Genomic DNA, 26,675 nt, shown 5'->3' on the forward strand with positions numbered 1-26,675 from the left:
GCTTCCCACGCTTTAATTGCAAGCCAGTATGTCTTTACAAGACATTGCAACATGCTTTATCACTGTTAATTAGAAAAAAGGCAATGTAGGACAGCATAATACCAGCTCGTCAAATTGTTTGTGTTTCTTTTTGCACATAGTTGCATGCCATTTATCATGGCAACGAGCCAGACTTGTTAGTATATGTTAAACTTGTCCTCTCTCAGATGAGAAATGGAGGCCATTACCCACAGTGTCAGCCATTAGAAGCAAAATGCTTTGCGGGCTGGGAGTTGCCTGCAAAGTGTGACTGAATGGAAGAAGGATCTGCAGAGGTATCAACAGTTTTAAGTTGTCAGAGTCTGAGTTTTGTTGTGGTGCAATGAAAGAGGAATTATTTTACTATTTTCTGAGCTCAACAAAGTTATAAAAATGTATTGTATAACCAGATTGCATGTTTCAACAAGAAGCATCAAAGCATTGGAAAGTAAAATTTACACACACACACACACACACATGGTACCAGTAGATTCTCAAGATATTTATACTGGTTTCCATCTCTTGTCTTGCATAAATACAGCACACATGTAATGCAAACATTAAATTGAAGTACGTCATCATAATTGCAAACACCAGAATAATATGTGGTAACAGAGGTGTGCCCTCCACTCGCACACAAAGAACTGCTGGCACCTTCAAACCTTCCACTTCATCCTAGACTCCGTGGGAGTGTAGCTTAAGCTGTTTTGCTAGCTACCAATACCATTTACCTGCAACATGAACAAGGACGACAGGGACTAATTGCAGGGACAAATGTTCTCGACTGCGCGGTTTGCAGTTGTCTGGGCCTGGTCCAGGCCCTGTTTATCTCAACCTCTGTTGGCAGTCATACACACACCACACACGAGATGCTCTGATTTAACCAGAGGCAATGCCCCTGCTAACCCCCACTCTACCTCATCAAAGATTCATAAAGGCAAGGTTCTCAATGATTTTCTGTCTCTTCCCGTATTCACAGCTTGTTGTCCTCACCCTCCCTGTCTCCTGCCAGTCAGACAGCGTAAGTCAGGCAGAATTATGGCTGAAGTGGCCGCTGGCTCCCACAGAGTGTTTGTATGCTAGTGTTTGTGTATTTGTGGGGTGTGTGTGCTTGCACTGGTAGGCGGAGACACTGGGTAAGGACATGGGCATTAGGGCAAAGGGACGAATGGACAGTGACATGTTGGTGTTGTACTAAAAACGTTTGAAGCCCCCATGCAGGGAAAGGAGTTAGACCCCGCCTGCTCCTCTCCTCCCCTCAAACACCCCTTCCGCTCCTCTTCCGCCCCAACCCCTGAGCCCTGCACAATGTGGCAGCCTCCGTACTGGATCTAAAGTATCTCGTTCAGAGCCCCAGTCACCAGGCCCAGGGCACACCATCTGTAGCCCTCCGAGTCCTTCCGTGTGTGTGTGCGTGCATGTAGATGTTTGTGTGTCCATTTCCTTGCAAGCCTACAACAAGCATGGCTGTGTGTGTGTGTGTGTGTGTGTGTCTGTGTGTGTATGTCTATGAACCCAAACCACCGTGCCTCAGCCTGTTAGTCTTGCTACTTACCAGGCTTAGCCAGATGAGGGCCACTCAGCCCAGATCTAATTCCTTCGACTCTGGCAGCACTTCACTCCTGGCTCTCTCTGCCTCTCGAGTGTGCATCTGTGACCTTGGCTGACATCGGAGGGGGTTAAACTGTGGACTTGGAGATGTGGCCAAAGTGATTGAGTTGTAAGCTAGTTTTTGGACCAGAGCTTCCGAGCCACCATCTGCACTTCTACGGGGCTCAGAAAGAGGTTATCCGTCTCTTACTCCCCACAGCTGACCCTGGATCAGCAGTAACGGCAGAGAATTTAGTACAAAGCAACCTTGCCGGGACAGGAAGTGCAGAGCAGGGGAGTGAATAAAATCATTTTGACGCAAATCTGTGGTACCACTTCAGTTGTAATTCCTCTGTTTTTATTACGTGGAGCTCTTGTGGCTTTTGTTGTTCATATGGTAAACAAGCTAAGCCTGTGTCACCTTTTACTGTGACTTAACTTGACTAAACAATGAACACCACCCTGTACTTAACTCACATCATTATCAATGTGAACAAACCCTGTGGCACTATAGACAAAGGGTTGGGTTTTATGAAACACAGTTCTCAGTGATGATAGTATTATATTATTGCATAAAGTCCTGATATTGTCACTACAAACAGAACACCCTCAAACACCTGTTAGACCACAAACAGCTTTTATTTAACACTCCTACACAAACACACATAGCAACACATCTACATTGGAAGTTATTTACTGTATGTACTCGCGCACACACACACACCCACACACACAATTATATTGCGTTCCTTGGCTCACTGTGTGCACTCTGTGCATCCTGTTCAGTAAAGCGCCTTAGGGCCGAGCCTGGCTGCTCCTCCAAACAAATTACTGGCTGTTCACAGCGTTTTAAATGCTGAGGCCCTTTAATTAAACTATTTACTTAATAGGGTGAAACAAAACTCCTGTTCACGCAGCAGGAGCACCAGGTGATGCAGAAGTTCAAACACCTGGCGGAAAGTGCTCCTCCGGCATGGACGCACAAAGTACACATGTGTACACATGAATGCACACACGCTTGCATGCTGTGATACAAATACTACAGGCCTCTCTGACTCATGGACAAGAAGATGATTTTGGGACTTTTTCTTTGGTTTGTTTTCTTGCAAAAAAAGAACCAAAATGTACGTGGGAACATACATGTTACTGTATATCCAGTCTGACACTTTCAAAAGACTATAAACGGAGTGAGTAATGGTAGCTTCACTTGTTGACAGATGCCTATGTGGGAATGTGAACATCTTCTCCTACTGCGCGCCACTCCTTTGTTTGTGCATTCAGAGGTTAACAAAATAGACACCAACTGAAATTAGAAGTCTTACGTGCTGCTTGAAAGGATCCATAAATTGCAGATTTTATGATCTTGACTTAATGTGTGTGAGAACTATTATGACTAATAGTATAAAAGTGTCAGATTTTGGGGTGTGATCATCTTTTGTCAAGGGTGCTTTTTAAATCTCTGAGAAACACATATTGAAACTACATCTTTTGTTTTCCACTGAGTGCATAAATACCTGCCATGAACATGATCATACTTATTTATTAATATGATGATGTAAGCTATGTGTTTTGACGTGTGTCTTTTCTTTGTTAATGGTATTATTAAAGCCAGTTCCTGGACCAGTGCAGGTTAATAAGATTTATGACTGTTCTAGTCGGGTGTGTATCACTGGTTTAGTGAAACCTATTGTGACAAGCAGTGCCAACAATGAGGTGCAGTTTGAACAAAGTTTCAAATTTACTTAAAGAACAGCAGAGAGCTGCTCTTTATCTTTCTCGTAGAGTTACTTGTTTGTGTCCATGCTTTGTATAAAGGGGAACAGCAGATTCAGTGTTTCAGTTTGTGTAAAGCAGTTTAATGAACACGTCTCTGAAACCCAATATCTGTTGTGCGACAGTTTAAAGCTTCTATCTCACAGTTAAACTTTACACAAAAGCCTCAGAACCTAACACCACATTCCCTGGAGCTACAGGGATGACTTGTAACTAGGCAATTGAAGTTATAACAGGCTATAATTAGCTGGGCCAGCTTGACCCCGCCATTGTCACCTGAAGACAGGTGGGAATTGTACCCATGCTGGATCGACCTTATCATGTGACTGGAGTCAGGTCTTGTCCAATGGCTCTGCTGTATAGCTGTCGAGGCAAGCCTCATCCATCACCAGCTTTATAGCACCATTCAGATGATGCCCACAGGGCACTGACACTTGCCCAGGAGGGAGGGGGATACACAGTGGAGGGGAATGAGGGTTAAAAATTATTGTTTTACAAGAACACCCACATGACAGGTTTTCACAGCGACGGCGTACCATTGCCCTGGAAAACTAAAAGTTAGTGCTCCCAATGCCACAGTAACCCTCTTCCTGATTCCCCAACAGCAGATTTACGGCCTTCAGACGTCATGCTGTGAAAAAGTGCAAACACTCGCAGGCTTGTGACCTCTTTACCCTCACCATCAAGTCCTCTTATTGCTCCATTTTCTCTCCTGGGTTTTATAAATAAACATTGCATCAGGAAAAACGTAAGTGTCTCTTTACAACCAACTTTAATTAGCTTTGTCTGTATATATCAAAATGTTTCACTCTGGTTTTTGGCCACGTGTGCATCGTTTGGGAACGATGATGAAGAGGGTTGTTGTGTTGAGCTTGACGTCCCTGCTTAGTATTGTCCTTGGGGTGTTACTGGCAGGGCCCAGAGTAAACGTTTGTTTTGGGTTTTTGTTTTTTTTTTCTTTTCCTTCAAGCCAGCTGCTCCTGTTGAACTAGCATGTAGCCTGGCACAGGTGGCTGGTCGGCCCAAAGCCCCTGTTACCCTCATTCCTCCCCAGTCAGCCTGGAGCAAGCACAATCGCACACACACTCTCTCTAACTCTCTCTCAGACATACACACACCAACACACACAGATCCTGAGCCTTAAGGGGTGATCTGTCTCCTCACTCCACGTCGGAAGAGTAAATGGCCAGGAGGGCCCTATCTGTTTGTCCTTTTCCTGCCTCTTTTTTTATTAGAACCTGATTGCATTTGAACAATAGTTGTCTGCTCGTAAATTTTGCGCCTGTGTTGACATTAGGCCACATTCCATCCCATAGCCTGAGGAGGCGAAGGAGCAGGCCAGGGTGTTTGGTAATTTGTTACGCTGTTAAGCACCTAATGGACGTCCACCTGGTTTTTGAGAGCAGTAGCTGTAGTTCAGGGGCTTGCCTCCTTTGCACTTCCAGTCTGCAGTGGTGTTTTATTGCCTCCAATTATGAAGGCTATTTAGAGGCTACCTAGCCCTGTGTGTGTTTTTCTGTTACATCTGGTTCACCCTGCCCTGAGACTGCTCAGTCAGCCAGGCCACATCAAAAGCTCAGGGTGTGAGGTAGGCAGGGCTGTGCAGGTGAGATTAACCCTCTCTGTCTGATCCAAACTACCTCTGTGAGCAGTGCACGGACCCGATGCATAGTCGGGACCCTGGATTCTCAACTGGCTGGAGATGCCTCAATAATGAGCCTTATTTGTTTCATGTGGTTTAATGAACAGCCTGCGTACTGCAGCTGGAAAGAGGGAGACCTCACAGAGGCTAAGGAAGGGGCTGCCCCACCCAAAGGTACCCAAGCTCCCTGGCAGAATTATTGTTCCCAGAAGCAGCAGTTACATGGTGGCACGTGGGGGAGAGTGCTGAAAGCCCCAAGCAGGACCCACCTCATCCCCATTCCCCACCCCACCCCTCGCTAATGCATTTTTGCGTGGTTTCCTCAACCATTAATTAAAGGGGAAAAGAGTGCATCAGATGTTAGTTTTATTAGCCCAGGCTCCTTAGAGGGAATCAAAATGAAAGGAACATATGTCATGCATTTGATGACCCCCCCCCCCCCCCCCACACACCCACCCCTTGCCTCTATGTTTCTTTCTCCACAATTGCCCACCTCACACACTCACAAAGTGTACAGTCAGCAGCTGTCTGCAGACACAATAGCGTTTGATTGATCCTGAGGAAACGGTTAAGACGCGGGCCTGCCCACGCTTTCTGGCTGGCTGGCTCACATTCTGCACCACTTTACATTTATCGCTGAATGTGGCAGTGATTGGGATAATGGGAGCTGGGAATGGTGGGTGGGGATCTGACGCGCTGCTCAGGCTCTGATGGGAACAGCCCTGAGAGTTCTCAGGACCTTAGGAGTCTTCGGTGGTGCCGTGGTTTGAGATCCGGGCCTCAACACCTCACAGGTTGGGCCTTGCTCTGAATGTCTCCCTGTCATACTGCTCTCTGCATGACATTGCTAATATCTTGCAAAACACAATAGAAATATAAGTATGGAGATAAATGCTATCTGACTATCTCCCACCCATTATACAACTGCATGACAGATGTGCTCAATCGCTCATTCCTTACACAACACTGCATAGATACAGAATGTACATGGATAATATACTTCTTTCTTTCCTTCTACTTGGGACATGATTGCATGCCTTACCTTCAGGGGCAGGCTGATTTATGAGACACATGCCAGTTTTTTCATGACTTGTTTGATTGCATTCTCAGTATCAGGCTCTCGGGTTGCCAAACCCATAAAAACTCACACCTGGACAGGATTGCTAGAGAGTCAAGTGAAGCGCAGCCAGAGCATGAGGGAGCAGGTGATCTGAGGTATTTTCCCTCCCTTGATCAGCGCAGGCTTATGATACAGCTCAAAGTTATTGTGGATGATTGATTGATTGTCTGCCATTGTATCTTTACACAGGCTTTGGTTTTAGATCTGGATGGGTTGGTGTGAAGGGCATAACATTTACTGCGGAGAAGATTCTCCATGTGTTAACCTACATTCACATCGTATACAAGAACAGCGTCAAATTTATTACATATTCTTTAATCTTTTCTTTTATATTGGCCAGGAAAGAATTTATAAAGCACTAAAGTCGCCGTAGGTGAAAGTTCTACATTTTACATATTATGTTCTTCTAAAGGTTTATTTTTCAAAACCACTGACAAATAAATACAATATTAGGTACATTTTCAAGTTTGATTCAGTGGATGTCTTTACTGAGGTGGATTGGATGAATGGCTTTTAGTATTACTAACAACACACCGCCAGGATTGACACTATTTATTAAATTAACATTTTACAAAACAACACTTTTTCAGATTCACTCCAGGAGAACCTCTACTCTGCACAAGGATCTTCAACCTTTTTGGCTTTTACTATTCTTTGAGACATCATTGTGGTATTTCATTCAAAGGTCACATGCTCCACATTGTTTCAACAACAGAGAGGTATTTTTGCATTTACTTTTATAAAACAATCAAATCAAGTTTATTCAAACTATCTAAACCTCCATAAATCACTTCCAAAAAGCTCTGTCAGCAAGGCCTGGCTCCACCCTGGTCCAATGATGATGTCCCGAGTCAAGCAGTCCAAGCTCACTGGTCCCATGTGGTTACAAATGACCTCCTGTAGCTATAATGCAATAAGTGTTGTCTCCCATCTACGTTCTCTGGGTTCTTTTTCACTTGCTCTGACACAATTGTGCATTTATCAGTGTAATTGCATGAGTCGGAAGCACTGATGTTATCTATTAGGCGGATTTCCATCCTGTTAAGAGCAGAGGGTCTTTTAATGTATGGCCCTGCTTGAGTGTACTGCTACACAATTACACACTGACCTGAGATTTAGTGGACTGATGATGCTGATGATGGTTTGGATGGTGGTGATGGCAGTGATATTGGACCATCCGGCCCTCCTCTAACAAGCCTTTCAGAGAGAGACTAAGAGTGAAACAACAAAGTGAAACCGAGGTTAATCATTTTATTTACTCCTCTCTCTCTCTCTCCTTCCCCTACCTCTCTCTCCCTCTCCCTTTCCTTTCTTTAACCAAGTGATGGAGCCTGGACCATGGAGCGGGGGGAGGAAATCGATAGGGAGCGCATTACAGTAAAACGTATTGATTAGGAGACCTGCGAGCAGTGTGTTGGTCGCGGAGATGGTGGAATGATGCAATGCTTAAAGGAATTTATCCTTTGACTTTTACATTAACCTTTTATTGACTGCTTTGCCTGTCCATAATTAACACTCACTTTAGCTAAAGTGGTTAGTTTGAGCGCAAAGGGGGCTCCGGCCCATACTGCAGCGTGTGCCGTGGAGCTGCCGCCCCAGCCGCAGTTCAAGTGCACTGTGCTGCACGGAGGGAAAGGCCTCTGTGGAATAGAGGCGATAGAATCCTAGATACCTTTCACATTAGCATACCATTTGAGTGGGGGCCCACCAGGCTATAAGGTTTCAGGGCAAATTGAAATGAGTGATTGTATTGCCAATCTCTCTTGACCGAGCGCCAGATGGGATAGTTAGGCCCATATCTGTCTGGGGTTAATCCATTGGAACAGCCTGGACTCACAAACACGTTCTCTCCCTCCTCAACCGCCCACAGACACCTTTTTGTCTTTGACCTTAACTTTAAGGTGGGCTGTTCTGCCATGGGAAAGTCTTTTGGTGAGGCTTGTTTGTACGCCACTGTGGCTTACGCTGAATTTCTAGCCAGAGCCCTGGAGAGCTTAAGGCACCTCGCTTGATATTGACTTTTTGTTTGGTTCCATTTTAGCAGTCAAGGGACGGTACTCTATGAACAGTGGTAGATTGTGTAAAAGTGTGTGCTGAATTACCTACACTATATTATCTTTGATAGTCTTCCAGTCTCCATATCTTTTATATCTCTGTTAAACCAGGAGCCTTCTATTTGCAAGCTAATGTTGCAAGATCCCTTGTCAGATAAATGCAGCAGCTCCGTTGAAGGCAGCCGGTCAGGTTTATTTTATGGTGTGTAGCCTTTCATTATGAGTCAGGACAGGAGAAAAGAGGCGAGTGTTTTCTCTCACAGCTCGACTGCATGAAAACTTAATCAGACCAGATCAAAGGCCTGGGTTCCCTTGGCCTATGGTTTCCTTGAGCTGATGTCAGCAGAACCACACAGTGTGTGTGTGTGTGTGAGAGAGAGTGTGCTGTCTGGGTCGGTTTTCTCTCTCTCTCTCTCTCACACGCGCACACACACACACACACTCTGTAGATATGTATGCCAGCCATGTCCTCCTCCTTCTCTGAAGTGGCGCTTCCTTTAATTCGCACCCTAAATAAATGATGAGAACATTTAAACACACGGCTCGTCGCAAAGCCCCAAGGTCGCCTAATCGTATTATTTATGAAGTGATGTGCTACATAATGGTACTTAGTGCATGTTAACAGATGCTATTATCAGGCCCTGATCCAGAGAGCAGAAGATATATTGGAACAGTGGATGTTAATGCTGGTTCTCACCACCGTAATGCAGCAGCTCTTTAAAGGGCTAACCGCACCAAAATGCAGCACTTAGGCTGAGAGCCAGTCGAACATTAAGTGGCTCCGTTGAAAATATATAACCACAAATTGTGGCAGCCCCCGGCTGTCCCCTGACAACCTTAACATCCCCTCGTCTCATCCATAACCGACCCCCATATCCTTCTCCGTGGCTCACTGTGTCCTCTCCATCCCCTCCGCTAGTTGCTGGCCACAAGGTGGTGGTGGTCGTGTGTGTGTGGTTGTGTGAGGGGTTGTTGGAGGTTTTTCAGGTTGTAGATGGGGTAAACAGATATGACAGGACAGACCCTGGCAGTGGGGAGTAGAACTGGCCTCATAGCTCTAGAAGGAAATTCTTGGGCCACCACTCACAAGAACACATACTACCCACATCACATACAAATGCCGTCCTCCCCACCTCTCCCTCTTGCACCTCCAGGTCAAGGGTCGTGCTCGTCTGTCAAGAGGCTGAGGGAGGGCAGATTTACAATGACGGCAGAGAGCAACACCAAGTCACGGCAGTAAATATTTACACTGGTCTGACAAAAGATGTGGCTATGGTCTGTGGGGGTTCCAAACACTGTAGAAATTACAACTAGCTCCGATTATTAATCATATAAAAGTCACACAGTGACATGAAGTGGCTGGATTTCTCACTGCTCTGTCATGATTGCAGCTACAGAGAGTGATGTCCTCAGCAAAGCATCCTGCTGCGTGTGCCTGTATGTGTGTAAGATGAATGAAGCTTTAATCATGATACATGATATCATGGTTTCTCATCAGCTCGGTACTGTGGCAGCCATTTATGGCTTAAGAAACACTTTCCTGACACATCATTTTCTACTACTCACTCAGGTTCATTTATCTCAATGAGCTTCACTGGCTTGAATTGGCAAAGCAGGGAAGTACAAGTTGCATAAAGATCAATAATTTAAATATCCTCAACCACATGTGCAGGAGAAAAAAAGAAACATTTTTATTTTAAAGATTTGTACCAAGAAATTAAAATACTATCCAGTCTCCTTTGTGCACGCAGACACACTTACTCTCTCATATCCTGGAGGTTTGAACCAGTATTATTAGGAGTCATAAAAAGGAGAGGAAACACAAACTACTGCCGTCAACTGCCTGCTGGTCAAACACACAACACCCACTGTATGTTTAAGTTAAAACACTCACAGACACACACACATCAGAAGTGTATTAGCTTCATATGGATTCAACTTTGTGTGGCAATGATTTGAAATCATTACCAGGACAGAAAAACATCTTATAACTTTAAAGCAATGGTAAAAAGTGTTGTGAGTGAGATAAGACACGTGTCCTAATGCTGATGAGTAGTCTTGGTTTTGATGGGAGGGAGGAGTTAACGAGTGCGCTTGTTTCCTGCGTCCTGTCGCCTCAGGTGTCATTCGAGCCTGGCCCAGACATTACCCCCTGAGGAGGCCCCAGTGGACCGACCCTTCTGGGGTGTGGATGACCCCAACATGCCGCTGCCCTTTGATCTGGCCGACATCATCAACAAAGTGGAGTCACTTCTCTGGAGGTGGGCCTTTTTTCTGTATTTTAAGACTGGTCAACTTTGACTTGATGAACGCTGATGTAATTCAGACATTCTCTCCTTGCTTTGCACTTGGTTGTCTACATCAAACTCCAGCCAATCGCTGCAGTTGTGTGGAGGCATCCATTTCCAAAGCGGAGGAAGCATACTGGCACACGCTGTAATTCAGTTGATATACGAACTGACCCTGACACAACACTTAAAAAAGTTATTCCTGTCATATAAAAAATTTTGTTAAATACATCAAAAGTCTTGAATAGATGTATTTTGATCAATGATATCTTCTTTTTGTATTATCTCTCTGAACAGGATGTGAGGGATGGGTAGATGAAGAGAGACAGAAACCCACCAGCTTTTCTGAATGGCCCCCCATAGTAATTAAGGGGACAGACCACCGACGACATCTCCGTTGTGATCACATCAAGATTGTTTTTTCTTTTGACTGGGGCACCTACATAACCCCCTGCTCCAACCTACGCTGCCCCCAGCCGACCCCTGGCATCTTCCGCCGCCCTTGCTTGGATTTAGCTGGAAACAAGACCAGCACGATAGAAAACAGAGTAGCGCTTCAGTAACATGCTAACAACACAAGCTTAGCAACAAGCTCCTAGTGTCACAAGCGTGCAACAATGCATAAGTGGAACCTGCATTTCAATATTAGCAACTATTTATTTCACTGTACTCCGTTTCTTAATCTCATGTAACCCAGTCATGCTTTTGTCATTGGATCGACTCATTCTGAGTTGTCCCAGTACAGTACATACATATATGCTTTCTATTTGTCACAGTGTTATAATACAGTATAGGATGGTTAAAAAGAGACTCACTTCTCTCACATGGTATTGTATAGTGTAATCCTGTTTATTGTGTTCAGAGGTGGAATGAGACCAAAGAAAGATTTATGATTAAAAAAAGTTATGAATGTCACCAAATGGAGAACATGAAGAATGTGTTGTTTTCCATTGATGTTGCGCTTGTGTCATATTGATGTGTGTGTGTGTGTGTGTGTGTGTGTGTGTTTGTACGCAAACTTTTAGCCATGTGAATATACATGTGATCAGTCGTCGGCCCGTGTGTGTTTGTGCATGTGCACGTTCACTTTCCCACGTGTCGACATGAGGGCGTGTGTGTGAATGTGATAGTGTGTGCAAGCCTGTAGGCAGCCTGCCAGTTGTTTGTTCTTGAAGATGCGCATATGGAGAAACAGAGACAAGCAGCGGGGCCCCCTCTGCCTCTGCTCTGATGAAAGGCAACACTGATAGAATGACCTGGAACACAACCGCCGTTTCTCATAATTACAGCTGTTCAATCGCTTTTAATTACTCTTAAAGTGTGTACAGCACCATATTCCCCTGTAATGCTGCGGGCCATCTGAGAAAGCGAGCGAGAGAGAGAGAGATCCGGCACTTCTGACAAAATCCACTTTCAAAAAAGCTAAAAAGGGTGGAAAAGGGGGCCAACGTCAAAGCAGTGTAGCAGCCCTCCTCGTTTGATTTCCTTCTCTATCTAGTTCAAGATGAAGTAGAGATGCTGTTTACTATTAAAAATGCAGAATGCACTCCTTTTTTTACTTCTGAAGTTTTTTCCAAGATGTTAATGTTTGCCAAACGCTGTTCTTGCTTCTTCTTTTTCGCTGCGCCTCTGTTGTTTGTTGTTGTCAGAGAGATTTGTTTGTAGATCGGCAGTAGCGTTGACTTGTTTGAATCACTCTGTGCTCCCTGCGCCACAGCTTGTCTGTCTGAAGCAATAGGAATGGCAGTAATTAAAGAACTGTTTTATCCAATAACCCGCATCCCTCTGTTCATTGTGTGCTTTTGTCATTTTTGTTTTTTTCATTCCTGGTGGATAACACTGGTGCACATGACACATACCAAGGGTTCTTCATACTCGTTGGTGCGTGTGTTTCACTTTAAATGTTGATTAATTGTATGTCTCCTGATATTTTTCACCTGACCTTGAACCTATAGCCAGCCCAGGCAAGCATGAGTCTGTTTATTCTTGGTGGAGGTGAGTTACTGTGTCTTCCTCAAGATAAATGGAACGACAATGGACAAAGATCCCTTATTTGATGATGTAGCTCACTGTTGGGTAAAGTAGCATCCAGCCACGACCAAGGTCAGATGGGGCGGACATGCACAGCAGGCTGGCAAATAATGTTGCTGTGAATGCCAGAGAAAATAAATTTACTTACAGTCACTGTCAATCACAGGAACTTTAAGATATAAATAAAGTTCTGCTAGTTTTCCTGTGGGGCAAACATTTGGTTTTTCCAGGCCTGTTACAACAAAAGCAAATAAATATTTGTGATACTAATTGAAACAGAACTATGCTGATAGGGCTCTCTCTCTCTCCTGTTAAATCCTCACAAGTAGAGGAACCGGTTTTCTACAGTCCACCTCAAATCTTGTTTGAATGCAACCATCTAAAATCCTATATATATATATATCAACACACTGCATAATTCAAGACATTAATGGGATTAGCTTGTTCTATAGTGTTACTGTAATTTAAGCCATGCAGCGGCATGGATGTATAGAATGTTGGATCGGTTGGTTTCCACTCTTGTCCAACTATGATATGCAGTTATTCATGAACAGAAAATGAATCCCAATGGTGTTGTTGAGTACTACATGCTAAATGTTATACTTTGCATTAGCATGCTAGCATTTTCATTGAGGGTATGCTAGCATTCTAAAAGACAAATGCTGTAAGTACATTCTCATAGAGCAGCTAGCATGGCTATAGACTCTTCATCTTGTTCACATTTTGAGGCAAAGCCGATATCTGAATAGCAGCAGACACCTTATTGTGGACTTTGAAAGGACAAGATTTTTTGTTTGTTAAATGCATGTGTTTTTCTGCTCTGTGCTCATAAAGGAAGCTTTTGTGTCAGGCTTTATTTTGGTTAGCTGCCTCATGCTCTCTGTTTACTTTGAACTTCAAAGGACCTGGCTGGATTAGCAGAGCAAACAGAATCTACGACAAATTGATTGATGGATTGGCTGATTGAGTGATGTCACTCCTAGTGATGAAGTGATGGCTAATGTTCTGTGTTTCAGTCTCCAAAACTTCAACTGCACACCCCCTGCCATCGGTGGACCGCCATCCCAGAGGTCGCCCATGTTAACTACTTCCTGTAGTGACTGAGTGATGGATAAGTGTGCAGTGCTCTCCCCTCGGGGGCCAACTGGAAAAGGGCCCCACTTGAAGAGACAATTAGACAGCATTGGTGAGAGCCACAGGTATGCATTGTTGAGACTGGGGTCAACCGCCAGCCAACCAGCCAAGCCAGCCTCAATTAGGCCAACAATAGGTGCAGGGGAGAGATAAAATAACCAGGTGTGTGGCAGAGAAAGGTACCGGTTTGGGGTCACATCCCAGTCAAATGTTTCAGTGTGTGGCTTCAGGACTGGGGTTCATTGTAGTGCAGTTTAATGAAATCACGAAATGGATCTGTTTATGACAATGAAGGACAATTTTATATTAACAATTGAGCAAGTCTGATCTCAACCATAATAATATATAGTGTAGAGTTTGCTTTTTCTGGATCCAGGCTTGGTGCATTCCTCTGCGTATATGCATAACAAGCTTCAGTATTTGCATGTTGTGTTTACGAGAATGAATACATGTGTAAAACTGTCTTTGAGCCTGTTGTACAAAGGAATAGTTATGTGTTAAGTATCTTTGTGTGTCAGTGAGTGTGTGAGTGTTGCAGGTACCAGGGTGCAGCCTGGTGTTAGAGGCCCCAGGGCCAGAGAGGCAGTAGTAATTGTAGAAGCAGCCAGAGGAGCTGAAGATAGCATCGCAGCTCTGGGGCAGCTGTCAACAGTGGGAAGGGCTGCGCTCATTTGTCACTAAGACAGACAAACAGCACTCAGCACCGACAAAACACTGACTTGATTGAATACTTGTGAAGCAAAAGCAAGCCCTAATGTTTTGCAACTGTTAAATGCACCAAAGGTCATAAAAAGGCAAAGCGCAGAAGTTTCTCATCAGCATAAATACAAGGCAGTGTCAGGCATCGATTGCTCTGTGAATGACGTTAAAGGTCACACAGACGGTAAGGTCATGGCTCATATATATAACTTACACAAAAAAATCCTAGTATTGATCAGTAACTGATTTAATAACTGTGCCTAAGCATGCAAATTCATTTCTGATTTAGGTTTTATTGATTAAAAGCATTTTGTTAAAATGCTGATTAAATAAAAGCCTTTTGTAGAATCAAGATAAAATAATATAATAATAAATAAAAATGTTTTAATAAGGATAAACACGGCGGTGTAATTATATAAATATGTGTGTCTATTTTGATATTTCATACCTAATGCACAAATACAATACACATCCTCATGCAATCATCCTGTGCAACTGCACTTTACACAAGTACATTTCTCTCTCTAAATAATATTTAAATCTGTTGTGTAGGTGTATATTATATTAATATTCTCTGTAATTTTATTTTATACCTTATGTCTTCATTTTCAATTTCATTGCTTATTTTATTCTATTTTGATAGTTTCCCCTGTCCACTTGTCTTTCTCATTCTGACTATCTGCTTCTGTAACAAGTAACGTGGGATCAGTCAAGTTCATCATATTTATCTTATCCAAGCACTGTGCAGCACACATCACTGTGTTTCTTATTTACTTAGTTTTTACTTGTGGATCAGATAATCGACTAAATCATAAAATCCCCAAATCTATGTCCTCTCCCATTCTCTCATTGGAGCCGCTCGCTGTTGCTGCTGAGCTCAAAAGTCTCGAGCATCTCTTCCGACAAACCAGCTGTCCTGTCTTTTAGCGGGTGATCACCACTGACATGCTCACTGCCCCACAGTTCACTTAGAGTTAGAACTAGAGTGAGAGCAAAGTGATGCTGAAGTTGTGATGCTGATGTTGATGCTGTCAGGATCTTGGCAGCTTAGCGGCTCTGATGAGTAGAGGGTATGGCATTTTGTATGTGTGTGTGTGTGTGTGTGTGTGTGTGTGTGTGTGTGTGATAGCAGAATGTAGAGTGGGTCTTCTGGGAGAGAGAGGCCTTTCAGATCAAACAGCAGTCTGATCAAATGTAGAGCATGCTTGTGGGTCACTGCTGTGGCCCTGGCTCTAGTGACCAGCAGCCCTGATATCATCTGTCCTGTAGGACCTTCCTCTCTTTATCTCTTGCTCTCTTATTTCCAATCTGAAGCAACTGACCCATTTCTCTCATTCACTCCTAATCTTCATCTGATGCTTTACGTGCACCTCTTGTCAAATTATCCGTTCAGTTTCCTGTCAAAGTTCAAATTATAGAAGCTCCCTATTTGTACCATTTCTACATTGATTAAAACGTTCCATTTAGTTAGTTATAATCAATGTAAACAAAAGATTCTGTGAGGAAGAGGCTTTATTGGCTAAACTGTTTTAGGGATCAACATTAGCCAGTTTTACTTGTTAATCAACATTCAACTTTATGACATTTTCTTTGGTCTGAGAATTATTTTTATTTCAACATTTCAGAGAGGCACAGACATTCACAGGTGTGTCGGGTGCTGATCTTAATCATGGCAACAACAGTAGAATCTGTTCCTATTTATCATACAAAGTATCATATAAACTGAAGGCACAACATTCTTTTTGCTGTCGCAATGTTTGCAAAAGGACAGTGCACTAGTGGTTTAAATTCTGAGAAATCAAAATATTTCAGATTGTATCTTTAAATCCTCCTTCTCTTCTCTCGATTCTCTTCTCTGCTGTCAGGGCCTCACTCCACTCCTCCTCCTCACTTTCCCACCCTTCACCCACATTTAGCCCTCTTCCCTCACAGTGACGCTGAAGCATCTCCGCTCATACCTGTCTTGCTCTCTTACCATTGCGAGCCCTGTTAGCGCTCTGCCATTCATATCAGTGGGATTAAATGGATCGTTTTCCAGCGTGAGCGGCGTCTCCGCGAAGTGGTCTTGATGTCAGGCCAAGCATAATTGAGTCATCTGCATCTCATCTAAAATGGATGAAAGGACTTTTTGATATTACACCCCCCACAACCCCCCTTCACCCTCTCTGCAGCAGGAGAGAGAGAAGGCTTATAGGCTGGCATCGCTTCGGCTACAAAAGGTAACCATTACTACTTACGTGCAATGACAACACATGTAACAAGTATTTCAGCTTAGTCAAGCAAATCAAAAGACTTCCAAATTAGAACTGGTTTCTTGAGTCGGTTTCCTTTTAGGATTCTTGGAACCAGCCGGTGTTTCCACGATTCCTAGTAAGTCAATGTAATAAATGGATGTGTCATCAATGCAGGGCATTGCACAAAGTACAAGCTGTAGAGTTTGACCCACCCATGGATGTCACCACGTTTCACACTTGAACATTTTGTTTTTATTTCTCAAAGTTATAAGTGCAGACTAAACTGGGAGCAGTTCCAAAGTTTAACTGTGAAACCATTTAGAATCAAACTCCTTCCTTTTACTTTAATGTACTTTGCATGACATAAAAACCCAAATCTGTTAGCAAAGACAAGAGGCTCAGAAAAGCCAGTAATTGATTATCCATGTTGTGTTCTACACTGGGAGCAGAGGCTAATGGTGATTGTTTTCTTCTGGGAGGGGGTCATGTTCTAATGTGCAACAGACTTAAAACTAGAAGACCACAAATTTCTCAGGATGAAAAAGAGTTGCCATAGACATAGGAGATGCAGAAGACGTGCTTCCAACAAATTGTGATTTCCAAAGCAGAATCTATACATCATGTCCTGCCTCCTGCATGCTTTCCCAAGGTGCCACCCCTCAACCTGAGAGGCAAACTCATGTCTGAACGCTAAGAGGGGCAATGAAGTGACAGTGAATACCTCATAAGTGATGCATTTTACCTTTGGTCAATTCGTGATGAAAACCTCTGAATATTATAGTAATAAGAGAAGGAGGAAGGTGTGATGTATTCATCACCTCATCTGCTCCAACCTTGAGGATGCCGGCCGGGCACATACAAACACACAAACAGCACGCACACACACACACTCACACACACATGTCCCCATCACCAACGCTGCTACCCTGTGATTGACAGCTCTTCAAATGAGTGTCTGAGTAGCACTGGGCTCTGGCCCTCCAAGTAAGTGGGCCGTCAAATTACATCCAGGGGAGCGGCTGGACCCCTCTCCCCTGGCAGAGGAGATCTATTTATTTGTCTGTTTATTTGCTTGGTTTAAATATTTGGTGGAGGGAAAAAATATTGAATTTTTGTCCCCCGGTCAAAGTCCTCTCATATTTAGTTAATAAAGAGTAGAGGAGGTTGTTTGCCCACAAAAGTGCAGGATAGGGGACTTTATTTAAGCGAGTCCTCGGAGGGAGTCGGTGACCTTCTTCACACAGAGGAGAGGGGCTGTGTGTACACTGCACTGAGATTCACTCGCTCTGCCTCCACCAGGCTTTGCTCTTCCTCCGTCTATCTGTGCACTCATTTGTGTTTCCTTCTCTCCTTCCTGCTCCCAGCTCTGTTACTAACCATCCTCTCCTCTCCTCCTCACCTGACTTTTCTCCTCCTCCCTCCCTCCCTCCCTCCCTTGCTCCTGTCTTCCTGTCTTTCTGCAGAGCCTTGCTCTATTTGACTGGAGTCTCTCTCTGGATTCCCCGGGCTGCATCCAGGTTAAACTCTTAATTGCCTCGGCAGTGGGTGGTTTAAGGCGCTGGCTCACTGCAGCTCAGCTGGTCCCTGTGCAGAGGGCTGCAGGGTTATTGGAGGGGATGAGTTGTTCTGTGTTGGATTGTGTCTGGTGTGTGCAGGCAGACAGAGCTGGGATATGATAAAGACTTATTAATATAGATGACGGAGATGACCTCTGACAGCAGCGCTACAGCAGGCCTCTGTTGCACGCCAAAGACGAGACATGATCTCTGCACGCTCATCTATCTATCTATCTATCTATCTATCCATCCATCCATCTATCTATCTATCTTTTTCCTCCCTCCTCCTGTGTCTTCTCGCTCCAATCCTTAACACATGGATACATTTACAGCACAAACACTGTGCCCAGCCACACCCCAGCAATCAATACACTAGTGGGATAAATCTTAGACGCTTACATGCAGTTAATGTAATTGTAAACATCTACAGTGTCTGTCCGCCGTCCTGATCCCCCTCATATCGGGCTAAACTGCAACACCGTGTGCGTGTGCATCAGTCAGTGTAACGTCCATGACGCCCTCACATCTTGTCACACGACCACAGCACATGCCCACTTCGATCGGAGAGCCAAGTTGCTGCTCAATCAAGCCCCTGCTACGTGCTAACGCCTTTCTGTCACTGAAATAAAACCCGGCACCACGACTGCTTAGCCAATCAATGGGATCGACGGTGTATTGCATCTGCTTATAAATATGTTGACAGCTGTTAGCTCCTATAAGTCACAAGTGAAGTCATGTTTTCCCCCTACTTTAATAAAACAAATACTGTAAAGCTTTGCAGATGGAGAAAACCCAGAGAGCTTCAGAGGCCCTGGCTCATTTCACAAGGCTTTATTAGCGAGTTAATGCCCCCCGTCTCAGTGCTCCACCCCAGCCATTGATTCCTGTTTAAAAGGCTATGGGTAGTCGATACTACCTCCTCATCGCCATCTGTCTCTATTTACTAATAAATAAAGTGGAGAGCATTGACTGGTATGGTCAGGCCTGTAAAAGCATGCATGCTAATGAGCACAGGGCCTCTGCGGCTGATGGAGGAGAGAGGAGGTGGGGATACTCCACCTCTCCACTAACTCTGTCTCTGTCTCGATGGCTCTCCACAAGGCACAGCACTCCAATCATGGTAATTGCCCGCCGGTCCAGTTGTTGTTTAACGTCCCTCATCAGACGAAATGCAGTTTCACTTCAGCTACATAGATTTCTCTGCTATAGGATTGCTTGTATGTTCTTTCAGGTTTTTTTTATGCTCCACTCTCCTGGTTGTGTGTAGGTCAGCTCTGGAGGTCGTGTCGAGTCGTTTGTCACATGTGGCCCATGAGCGCCGCTGCACAACACTCTGTCACACTGATCAATTACACATCATACAGATGGGCTTGTTTGGCCCTGTGACGCGTTTGTTCTAAAAGGTGCTCAATCTTTGCCATCCACCTCCCTTGTTGCACTTCTCTCACAGTTTTGCTTCATCTACATGAGGAGAAATGAATGTTTGTATTAATAAAGAAAAATAATCTATATTTGGAAAGAAGGAAGTTCCTCAAGTTTGATATTCCTGTATGTCAACACACACATCTACACATGGACTAATTACCCAAATGTATTGTAATGACTAGCATCCTAATCATTGCAATAATGTTTTTTATTTAGAAGATAAAGAAGAAGAAGTCTTCCCACACTTAAAGCACACATTTACATACACAGCCGTCAAGTCCATTTGGCTTGACACTGATTTCCTGACTGAAGGGGTGGTGCTGATGTGTGGAGGCTCTCGGAGCTCAGCATAACACAGTACTGCTGTGTCAACTGTGACCCTGGCGACCTCGCAGGAGCAGGAGAATGGGCTGCAGGGTCGCTCTGCGACTCAGGTGGAACCAGGGGTCAGGGGTCAGCTGTCCAGTGTGTCAGGCTTGCTGATCAGGAAGTGTAGCCTCTGGCTTCGGGGAGTACACAGGGTGTGTCATGTTTTGGACACATACTCGCACTCTGACATAAATCTTCCATGCTTACATGCAGTAGAGCTCCCTGCTAAGTCAGTGCACGGCAGCAAAGTGGTGGGGAAGACGTCAGCAGCAACTACTCAAAGTAACATATAAGACCTGGTTATTAGACTTTTAGAGCTGCTGGTGTTTGTAGCTCAGCGGGCAGATTATAATTGTTAGTGGGATTAACGGCATGACTGCAACTGAGACACTTTAAAATACATATGCCCACTACTGCACTGCTGTAAAATGGTTTATAATTATCAAATTACACATTTCTAAAGTGGATGCTGTACTTCCAGAGTAACAAAAACTGCTATGACTTTTATATTATTACGTACATCGAGTGAGTTTGTTTGTTGGGTGGTTTGTTAGCAAGATTACACAAAATGACTGGACATATTACCATGACATTCTGTGGAAGGATGCAGTATTCATCAGGGAACATTGCAAGACTGCAGATGGTTTTTTTTGACATTTTCACAGATTTCCCAGGGAATAATTAATAGATCTTGATGAACAAAACAATTTGACACATGTGTGTACAATTTGCTGCAGCTAGATTGAATTTAAGTAGACTGTTGGACTTTGGCGGAGATAAGCAAATTTAGTTTTTCATTTAATTTGAAAACAATCGTCTACCAAAGTGATTTATTTTGTAATCTTAGTGGAATTAAGCAGATTCAGGAAACGATCTTAGTTCTCTTGGCAAATACAAAATTAGATCTCACTTAAACTTGAGTAAATCTCAAGTCAAGCATTTGTACTTAAAGTATTCCAGGACTTTTTCTTCCCATCTGTGGTCTCACACAGAGTTAAACAGTACAAAGGTTCATGTTTGTTTGTCCCAACCCTTGCTCGCTATCTGCGGCTCACTCCCATTGTAGACACATCCAAACGGACCCCCTACCTCTAACGCACTGAGCGGGTCCTTCCTCCCGTCCTTAATCCAGAGACTTGGGTTAGATAGCTCACTGTTGTTCTGAGCCACCCCAGCATCCTGGTCGTGCTATGAAGGGAAAACAGCAGCAGAGTTTCCTTCCCTCCACCGTCTCATCTGAAGCGGGCTCTGCTGGCTGTCCGGATCAAACTGTCCCACAGTGTGATGCCGAGTCCTGTCTGCAAACAAGAGGAGGCCTGTGCATTAAAGATTCGCCACAGGGGCACTCGTCCTAGAAATTCTACTCTCCGAGAGCCCTGGAGAGGGTGTTATCACAAGGAGAGCATCCCCGTGTGTGTTCAAATATATTTTCAGGCTTTTTAAGATTTCATTCACAAACAAGCTTTAAAAAAGTATTTTCATTAATTTGTCATGTTTTAAAATGTCACTCTCGCTAAGTTTACTGAATTTTCATTCATTTGAATCTACAAACATACATAAAGAAACATCCATCCAACAACAGCATTCTCAGTCAAAAAAACATGTAGTCTAGATATAAAAATAAATAGATAAAATAATACTAAAAGTAGAAACATACTTATACATACTCAACAAATTAAATTCACAAGTAGAAATATTTTTACAAAGATGGCAGAAGGAATTAATTTATATTACTGTATGCAAGAACATAATTCAAAAATTTAAAATCCAAAGTAATCCAATTCAGTCATCCTATTGTCACTGCTTACTATCACGATGTTACCGTAGCCATGTTACAGATTACTCTGGTGTCCACATCTGTTAAATATCTTCTAGTTGACCCCTCAATATGTTAATCAGTTTTTCGACTGCCAGACATCTCTGACATCTCTTTAAACCATTGTCACGTTTTTTAAATATTTTCTAGACATTTATTTGTATAAGGTTTGTATTTTTGTATTCGTTTAGTTTTTTGTTTTCATTAGGTCTCTAAATGTAATTTCATTTTAGAGCAATTACCCATTTGGCTTGTGGACTTTTTTTTGATAATTATCTTTAGATGCCAAAAAAAAAAAACTAAACTAGAAGCACTTGGTTTATATATTTGTTCACTCAGAAGAGAAAGCAGAAAACCTAAAGAAAGAGATGTCACAGCTCTTGACACTTGGCACATTTACAGGTGAACTCGGTCAGAGCAATATGCCTAAACTAACTTTAAGTTTTTCACGTCAAAAGAATCTGAAGATGCCACAGAATGCATGTTTTGCTAGAAGTTTGTATTTTGGAGCACTTTGCTGCAGGGATTTGTATTTTATTCTTTTTTTTTTTTTTTGTCATAAAAAGGGAACAAGCATTAAAGTTTATTTTGAATTTGCTTTCACGGCCTTCTTCACTTTGATATTTTAGGCATCGTGATGTGACACTACTAATCTTTATTCTTCATTCAGAGAACAAGCAAAGTTTGACAGTCTCAGGTTTGCCTCCTTCATCTTTCTTCATCCTCTCTTCTGACAAAAAAGCAGACAGGCGCTCTTCACTCTCCTGTTTCTCTCTTCTTGCTCTTTCCCCCCCCTCTCGTCTCCTCGCACTCTTCCTCCACTCCACTCTGTCCAGGGAGTCATTATTGCTTTGGTAAATATTTCATAGGCCTCAATACCTTTGCACACATCCAGCTGCCAACCGCCTCTCCCCCTCGCACACAGACCACGGATAGACAGACCAAAATGAAAGAGAGCAAAGTGAAGTTGGAGGAGGAGGAGGAGGAGGAGGAGGAAGAGGTGGAATGAGAGGAAGAAATCTGCTCTCTCTCTGACTGCCTCGTGTGCATTAACATTTTCAGCGAGCCGGAGCTCTCTGGCGTCACAACAGACCGAACGCTTTCAAAGATCGAAAGATTCCCTGGATGATGTCAAATCTGTGCCCGACAACGTTTTGTTTTCTGAGGCACCTTTACTTTACTTGCACATAAAAGGTTTTGTTTCCGAGATGGTTGCGCTGGAGAAAAAAAAAGGCCAACATAGTAAGGGTAAGCGATGAAAAGAATGAGCCGGTGCGAGCTTATAAGACAAGACGGAGAGAGAGAATACTAAGCTTCTCCTTCTTCTGACCTTGAAGAGGCCTGTGAGCGTGTGCACCCCCCCCTCCCTTCCTCCTCCTGCTTTCCAAGTCCCACCTGTTTACTTTGACTGGGTTAGACGGGGATCTTGCATCACCTGCAGTGTCCTCTCTTTTTCTTTCTCTTTTTCTTCTTTGCATGCCCTGTGTCACTCTCCCCCTCACTTCTTACCTTGAAAAAGACTTGAAAAAGGGAGAAGCGATCCCAGAGATGAAATATTCAGCCTGGGTGTACGCGCTTTAAGTTGTTTCAGAGTGGATAGCTTGTTGCCACAGAGCTTTGACTTCATAAATAAATGGTCAACAGTGGCCTCTTCAACCACTGTCTCCTGTATATATATGGCTGAGCTGCTCGTGTGCCTGGGGCTAAGTCCTGCCAGTAAGTTCCAGGCCTTAAATATGGATAAGCTGTGAAACTCCTCTGGCCACACTCCTATGTAGTCGGTATAATGTAGAATAAAACTCGACTGTTCATTCAGAGGATTTCGAGAGATCCTGAATAGAAAACCATCTTGGGAAATGCTTGGCTGAAAGGTGGGTGTGGAACAAGGACTATTTAGCCATTTTAAGACATGAACTCTACAGGATGTCCGCAGAATTGGTTTCTGGGTGTTTTTCCGGAACACAGCATGAGTTTCTCCGGTCAGTTCACCACAACACAGAAATCTCTGGGGCGTTCAGGTGAGGGGTGGTGCAGCAGGTAGAGACAGGATGTAACGTATTAATTCTGCTGCAGAGGTCATATGATTTTGTTTATAGCACACTGAAATATATATTATATATAAATTATATATATATATATATATATATATAATATATATATTACCAAAAGCTCTCTTGACATCTTTGTTGGTGTCTATGTGTTTGACGTTGCTTTTTCATCCAGAGATATTTGTATTCTTTTAGTTTTTTTTAAGTTATGCATCTGTCATGTCTTAGACACGTCATCACTCGCTGTGAATCATTTGAAAGATCTCCTGCTGTGCTGTCACCTGGGCTCATTCGGACATTATCGAAAGTCTCACTTGGACATATGCATTCTCAGCCTCTTTGCAGACTTCAGTCATGTCAAAAAACAGCTTCAGTTTCAATGTGCTTAACAGTTCCTGGCACTGTTTATCTTCTTTACTTTCCTCTGCACAAATGAGGGTAAATGACTCGTCGAGTGAACTGAACCTGGGAACATTTGGCAACACGGCGCTCAAACTAACCACCACTTAATCGTGCCTCTGCACAAACCAGCGTGAACAAGGCTGTGCTTTACTTTACATTACAACAATGTTAACTGACCATTAACCCCTCCCCTCATCTTTTCAACAACTCCCCTACCACCACCACCCTTTCCCCCAACAAGCTCCACAGCCGCTCTTGTTTCTGTTCAGGAGGGGGAGAAGCTTGACGCTCGGGTTCCTCTGAGCTCTCCTATGTAAACGCATGTTCTCACATTCGCCTTACAGTGTTGGGACATTTCTACCAGGAAATGAAATGAGTGCGTAACAAATGTTTTGGCTTCTGTTGAACTCTTTAGTGCACGGCCGCCTGCCAACTGCAGCGGCGTGTTTGCGTTCCCAGAAACCTCCTGGGATGGCGACTCCCTGAGCTTCCGGATTGCGATGGAGGGGTGAACAATTTTTCTCTTTGACTGAAAAGAAAAAAGGGGGACAAAAGAAATGTCTTGCAGGGGGTATTAGGATAAGAGGGATTGAAATAAAGATTTTCTTTTGTAGATATGCATGGTCCATTTGTATTTCATTTGTGTGAAAGGAGATATGGTCTTGGTCTGGCCGGGCCATTTAGCCTTTTGGGCTAATCTGCAGGTGAAAAAATGGGACTGCGAGTGTGATAAAGGCGTCCTTGAAGACAGGTTTGGCTACAATTGACACTGTTGAGCTCAGGTCATGAACAATTTGTGCCTCGTTGGTTTTGTGTGTGTGTGTGTGTGTGTGCATGTGTCACTGAGAGAATATGCAGTATTCTAACACCCAGGAGCCTTGTGGCCATAAATCAGCCATAGAAAGTGGTGTGACACAGGCTGCAGGGTCCCGCTGATACGGACTGGATGGGCACTGTTTCAGGTGGAGCAAGACATCAGCTGCACTGATCTTAACTACCCCGCAGGGCTCAGGAGATTACTACTGTACAAGCAGCAACACTATTCAGGTCACTCAGATGGTAAAAAACTTTTTCTTTCACCGTGTCTGTACCACACACGCACATGCTCGGTGCAGTACGCTTAGTCGAAAGCCTTGACAGTACTGTATCACTGCATGAATGATGAGGTGCATTCAGTGTTTGTTCAACGTGCTCACGCAGAAAACAGGGTTTGTTATTCTGTCTGTTTGTTGCAGATAGGGCCTGGGTCTTGTTAGCTGTCAGGCAGAGCATCCACAAAGCTATTCTCTCACTTATTGATGGGGGATCCACTAAATTACAGGCTCAAACAAGAGAGAGAGAAAACAATCCTCGTAAAAGTTTCCTAAGAGCCCCCTATATTTCAGCTTTGTGTGTGTGTGTGTGTACATGAGGAAAAAAGAGAACGAATGTCAAGAAGATCCCTAATGCATTTTTCTTTATTGCACTTTCTCTTTTCTTTTAGCTGTCTTTCTTTGGTCAGGCCCTGTCTAGTCTTACTATTATCCTGGGGCGTTATCAGTGTGTAGCTGCCTCTTCAGATCAGGCCTGTGATAGGGGCTAAATAAATGGAATGCTTGGCTAGTGGACATAGGTCAAGCCTTGTTTCGCCACTGTTTTTTTCATGTGTTGTTGTGTTTGTCTGCAGGGGAAGTGGAGGGTGCAGCACGAACAGGCTCTGCAGTCTAATGAACTTATTGATTTCAATTTCAGAGCTGTTCTCCCCTCCCCGCCCACCCTGACGCTTCTGAAGCTTTCATCCATTGCTGGACATAAATTAGTAACTCTGTCTCTTGTTGGGGGACTTTTCTTTTTCCTTTTTATTTTCTCGCTCATCTCTCGCAGGCTGGTGCTGTCTCTCTGAGACAGATCGCTATCTTGGAAATGCTGTTTTTAAATGTGTTAAAAGCTTCTGTGGCTAGATGGATGCAGTCGCTGTGTGGGTGTTTTCTGTGTGGCTTAGCATACACCTGTCCCTGACAGAGATGGAGCTAACGAAATGACAAGCTCTGCGTGTGTGTGTGTGTGTGTGTGTACGCCAACAGCTATTGGGGGCCATTGAAGATGTTGTGTGACCTCGTCCCAGGAGGGGGTCAGGGAGCAGCTGACGACTATTTGGCGTATGTCTGTGTGTGTGTATCCGTGAGTACATGCGCATCCACTCCTAATCCATATCAAGTGTCACATGCACGACATGTTTTCCCTACAAATTTGTGCACACATCCAAATTTGGAGGCCCGTGCCAACAGAAGTGAGCGCAGCACATTCCCCAAAGAAGCCCTGCTCGTGGAAAATGAGAGGCCACCGGCGCTAGGACAGGAAGCCCCTCTCTCTCCGGCCCTAACGAGCACTGTGGGAGCCTCCACTCCGGACCCAGTACATATGATACCCCCAATGATGTCCAAAGGCTAAACAGTTAAAAGGTCCGGTTGCTATATGTAGATGCACAACATCCCCC

The 26,675-nt window shown here is 43.8% G+C and overlaps 1 protein-coding gene and 1 long non-coding RNA gene across 2 annotated transcripts in view; one reads left to right on the top strand and one right to left on the bottom strand.

The window, feature by feature from the left end:
* Positions 1-12,259, top strand: part of fto (FTO alpha-ketoglutarate dependent dioxygenase) — a 119,887-nt gene extending 107,628 nt beyond the window's left edge. Inside the window, exons 9-10 of the mRNA XM_020080349.2 lie at positions 10,318-10,458; positions 10,783-12,259. Coding sequence (XP_019935908.1) covers positions 10,318-10,458; positions 10,783-10,789 — 148 coding nt within the window. The 3' untranslated portion in view covers positions 10,790-12,259. The remainder of the gene's footprint in view (positions 1-10,317; positions 10,459-10,782) is intronic.
* On the bottom strand, positions 11,759-14,747 carry LOC138405619 (uncharacterized). Its single transcript, XR_011239426.1, has 3 exons — positions 13,189-14,747; positions 12,345-12,632; positions 11,759-12,211 (listed from the first exon to the last, which is right to left on the bottom strand). It is a non-coding gene; the product is annotated as an uncharacterized lncRNA (long non-coding RNA).
* Between the last annotated feature and the right edge of the window lie 11,928 nt (positions 14,748-26,675).

The sequence above is a fragment of the Paralichthys olivaceus genome, chromosome 1 (genome assembly GCF_024713975.1).
Source record: "Paralichthys olivaceus isolate ysfri-2021 chromosome 1, ASM2471397v2, whole genome shotgun sequence".
NCBI lineage: Eukaryota > Metazoa > Chordata > Actinopteri > Pleuronectiformes > Paralichthyidae > Paralichthys > Paralichthys olivaceus.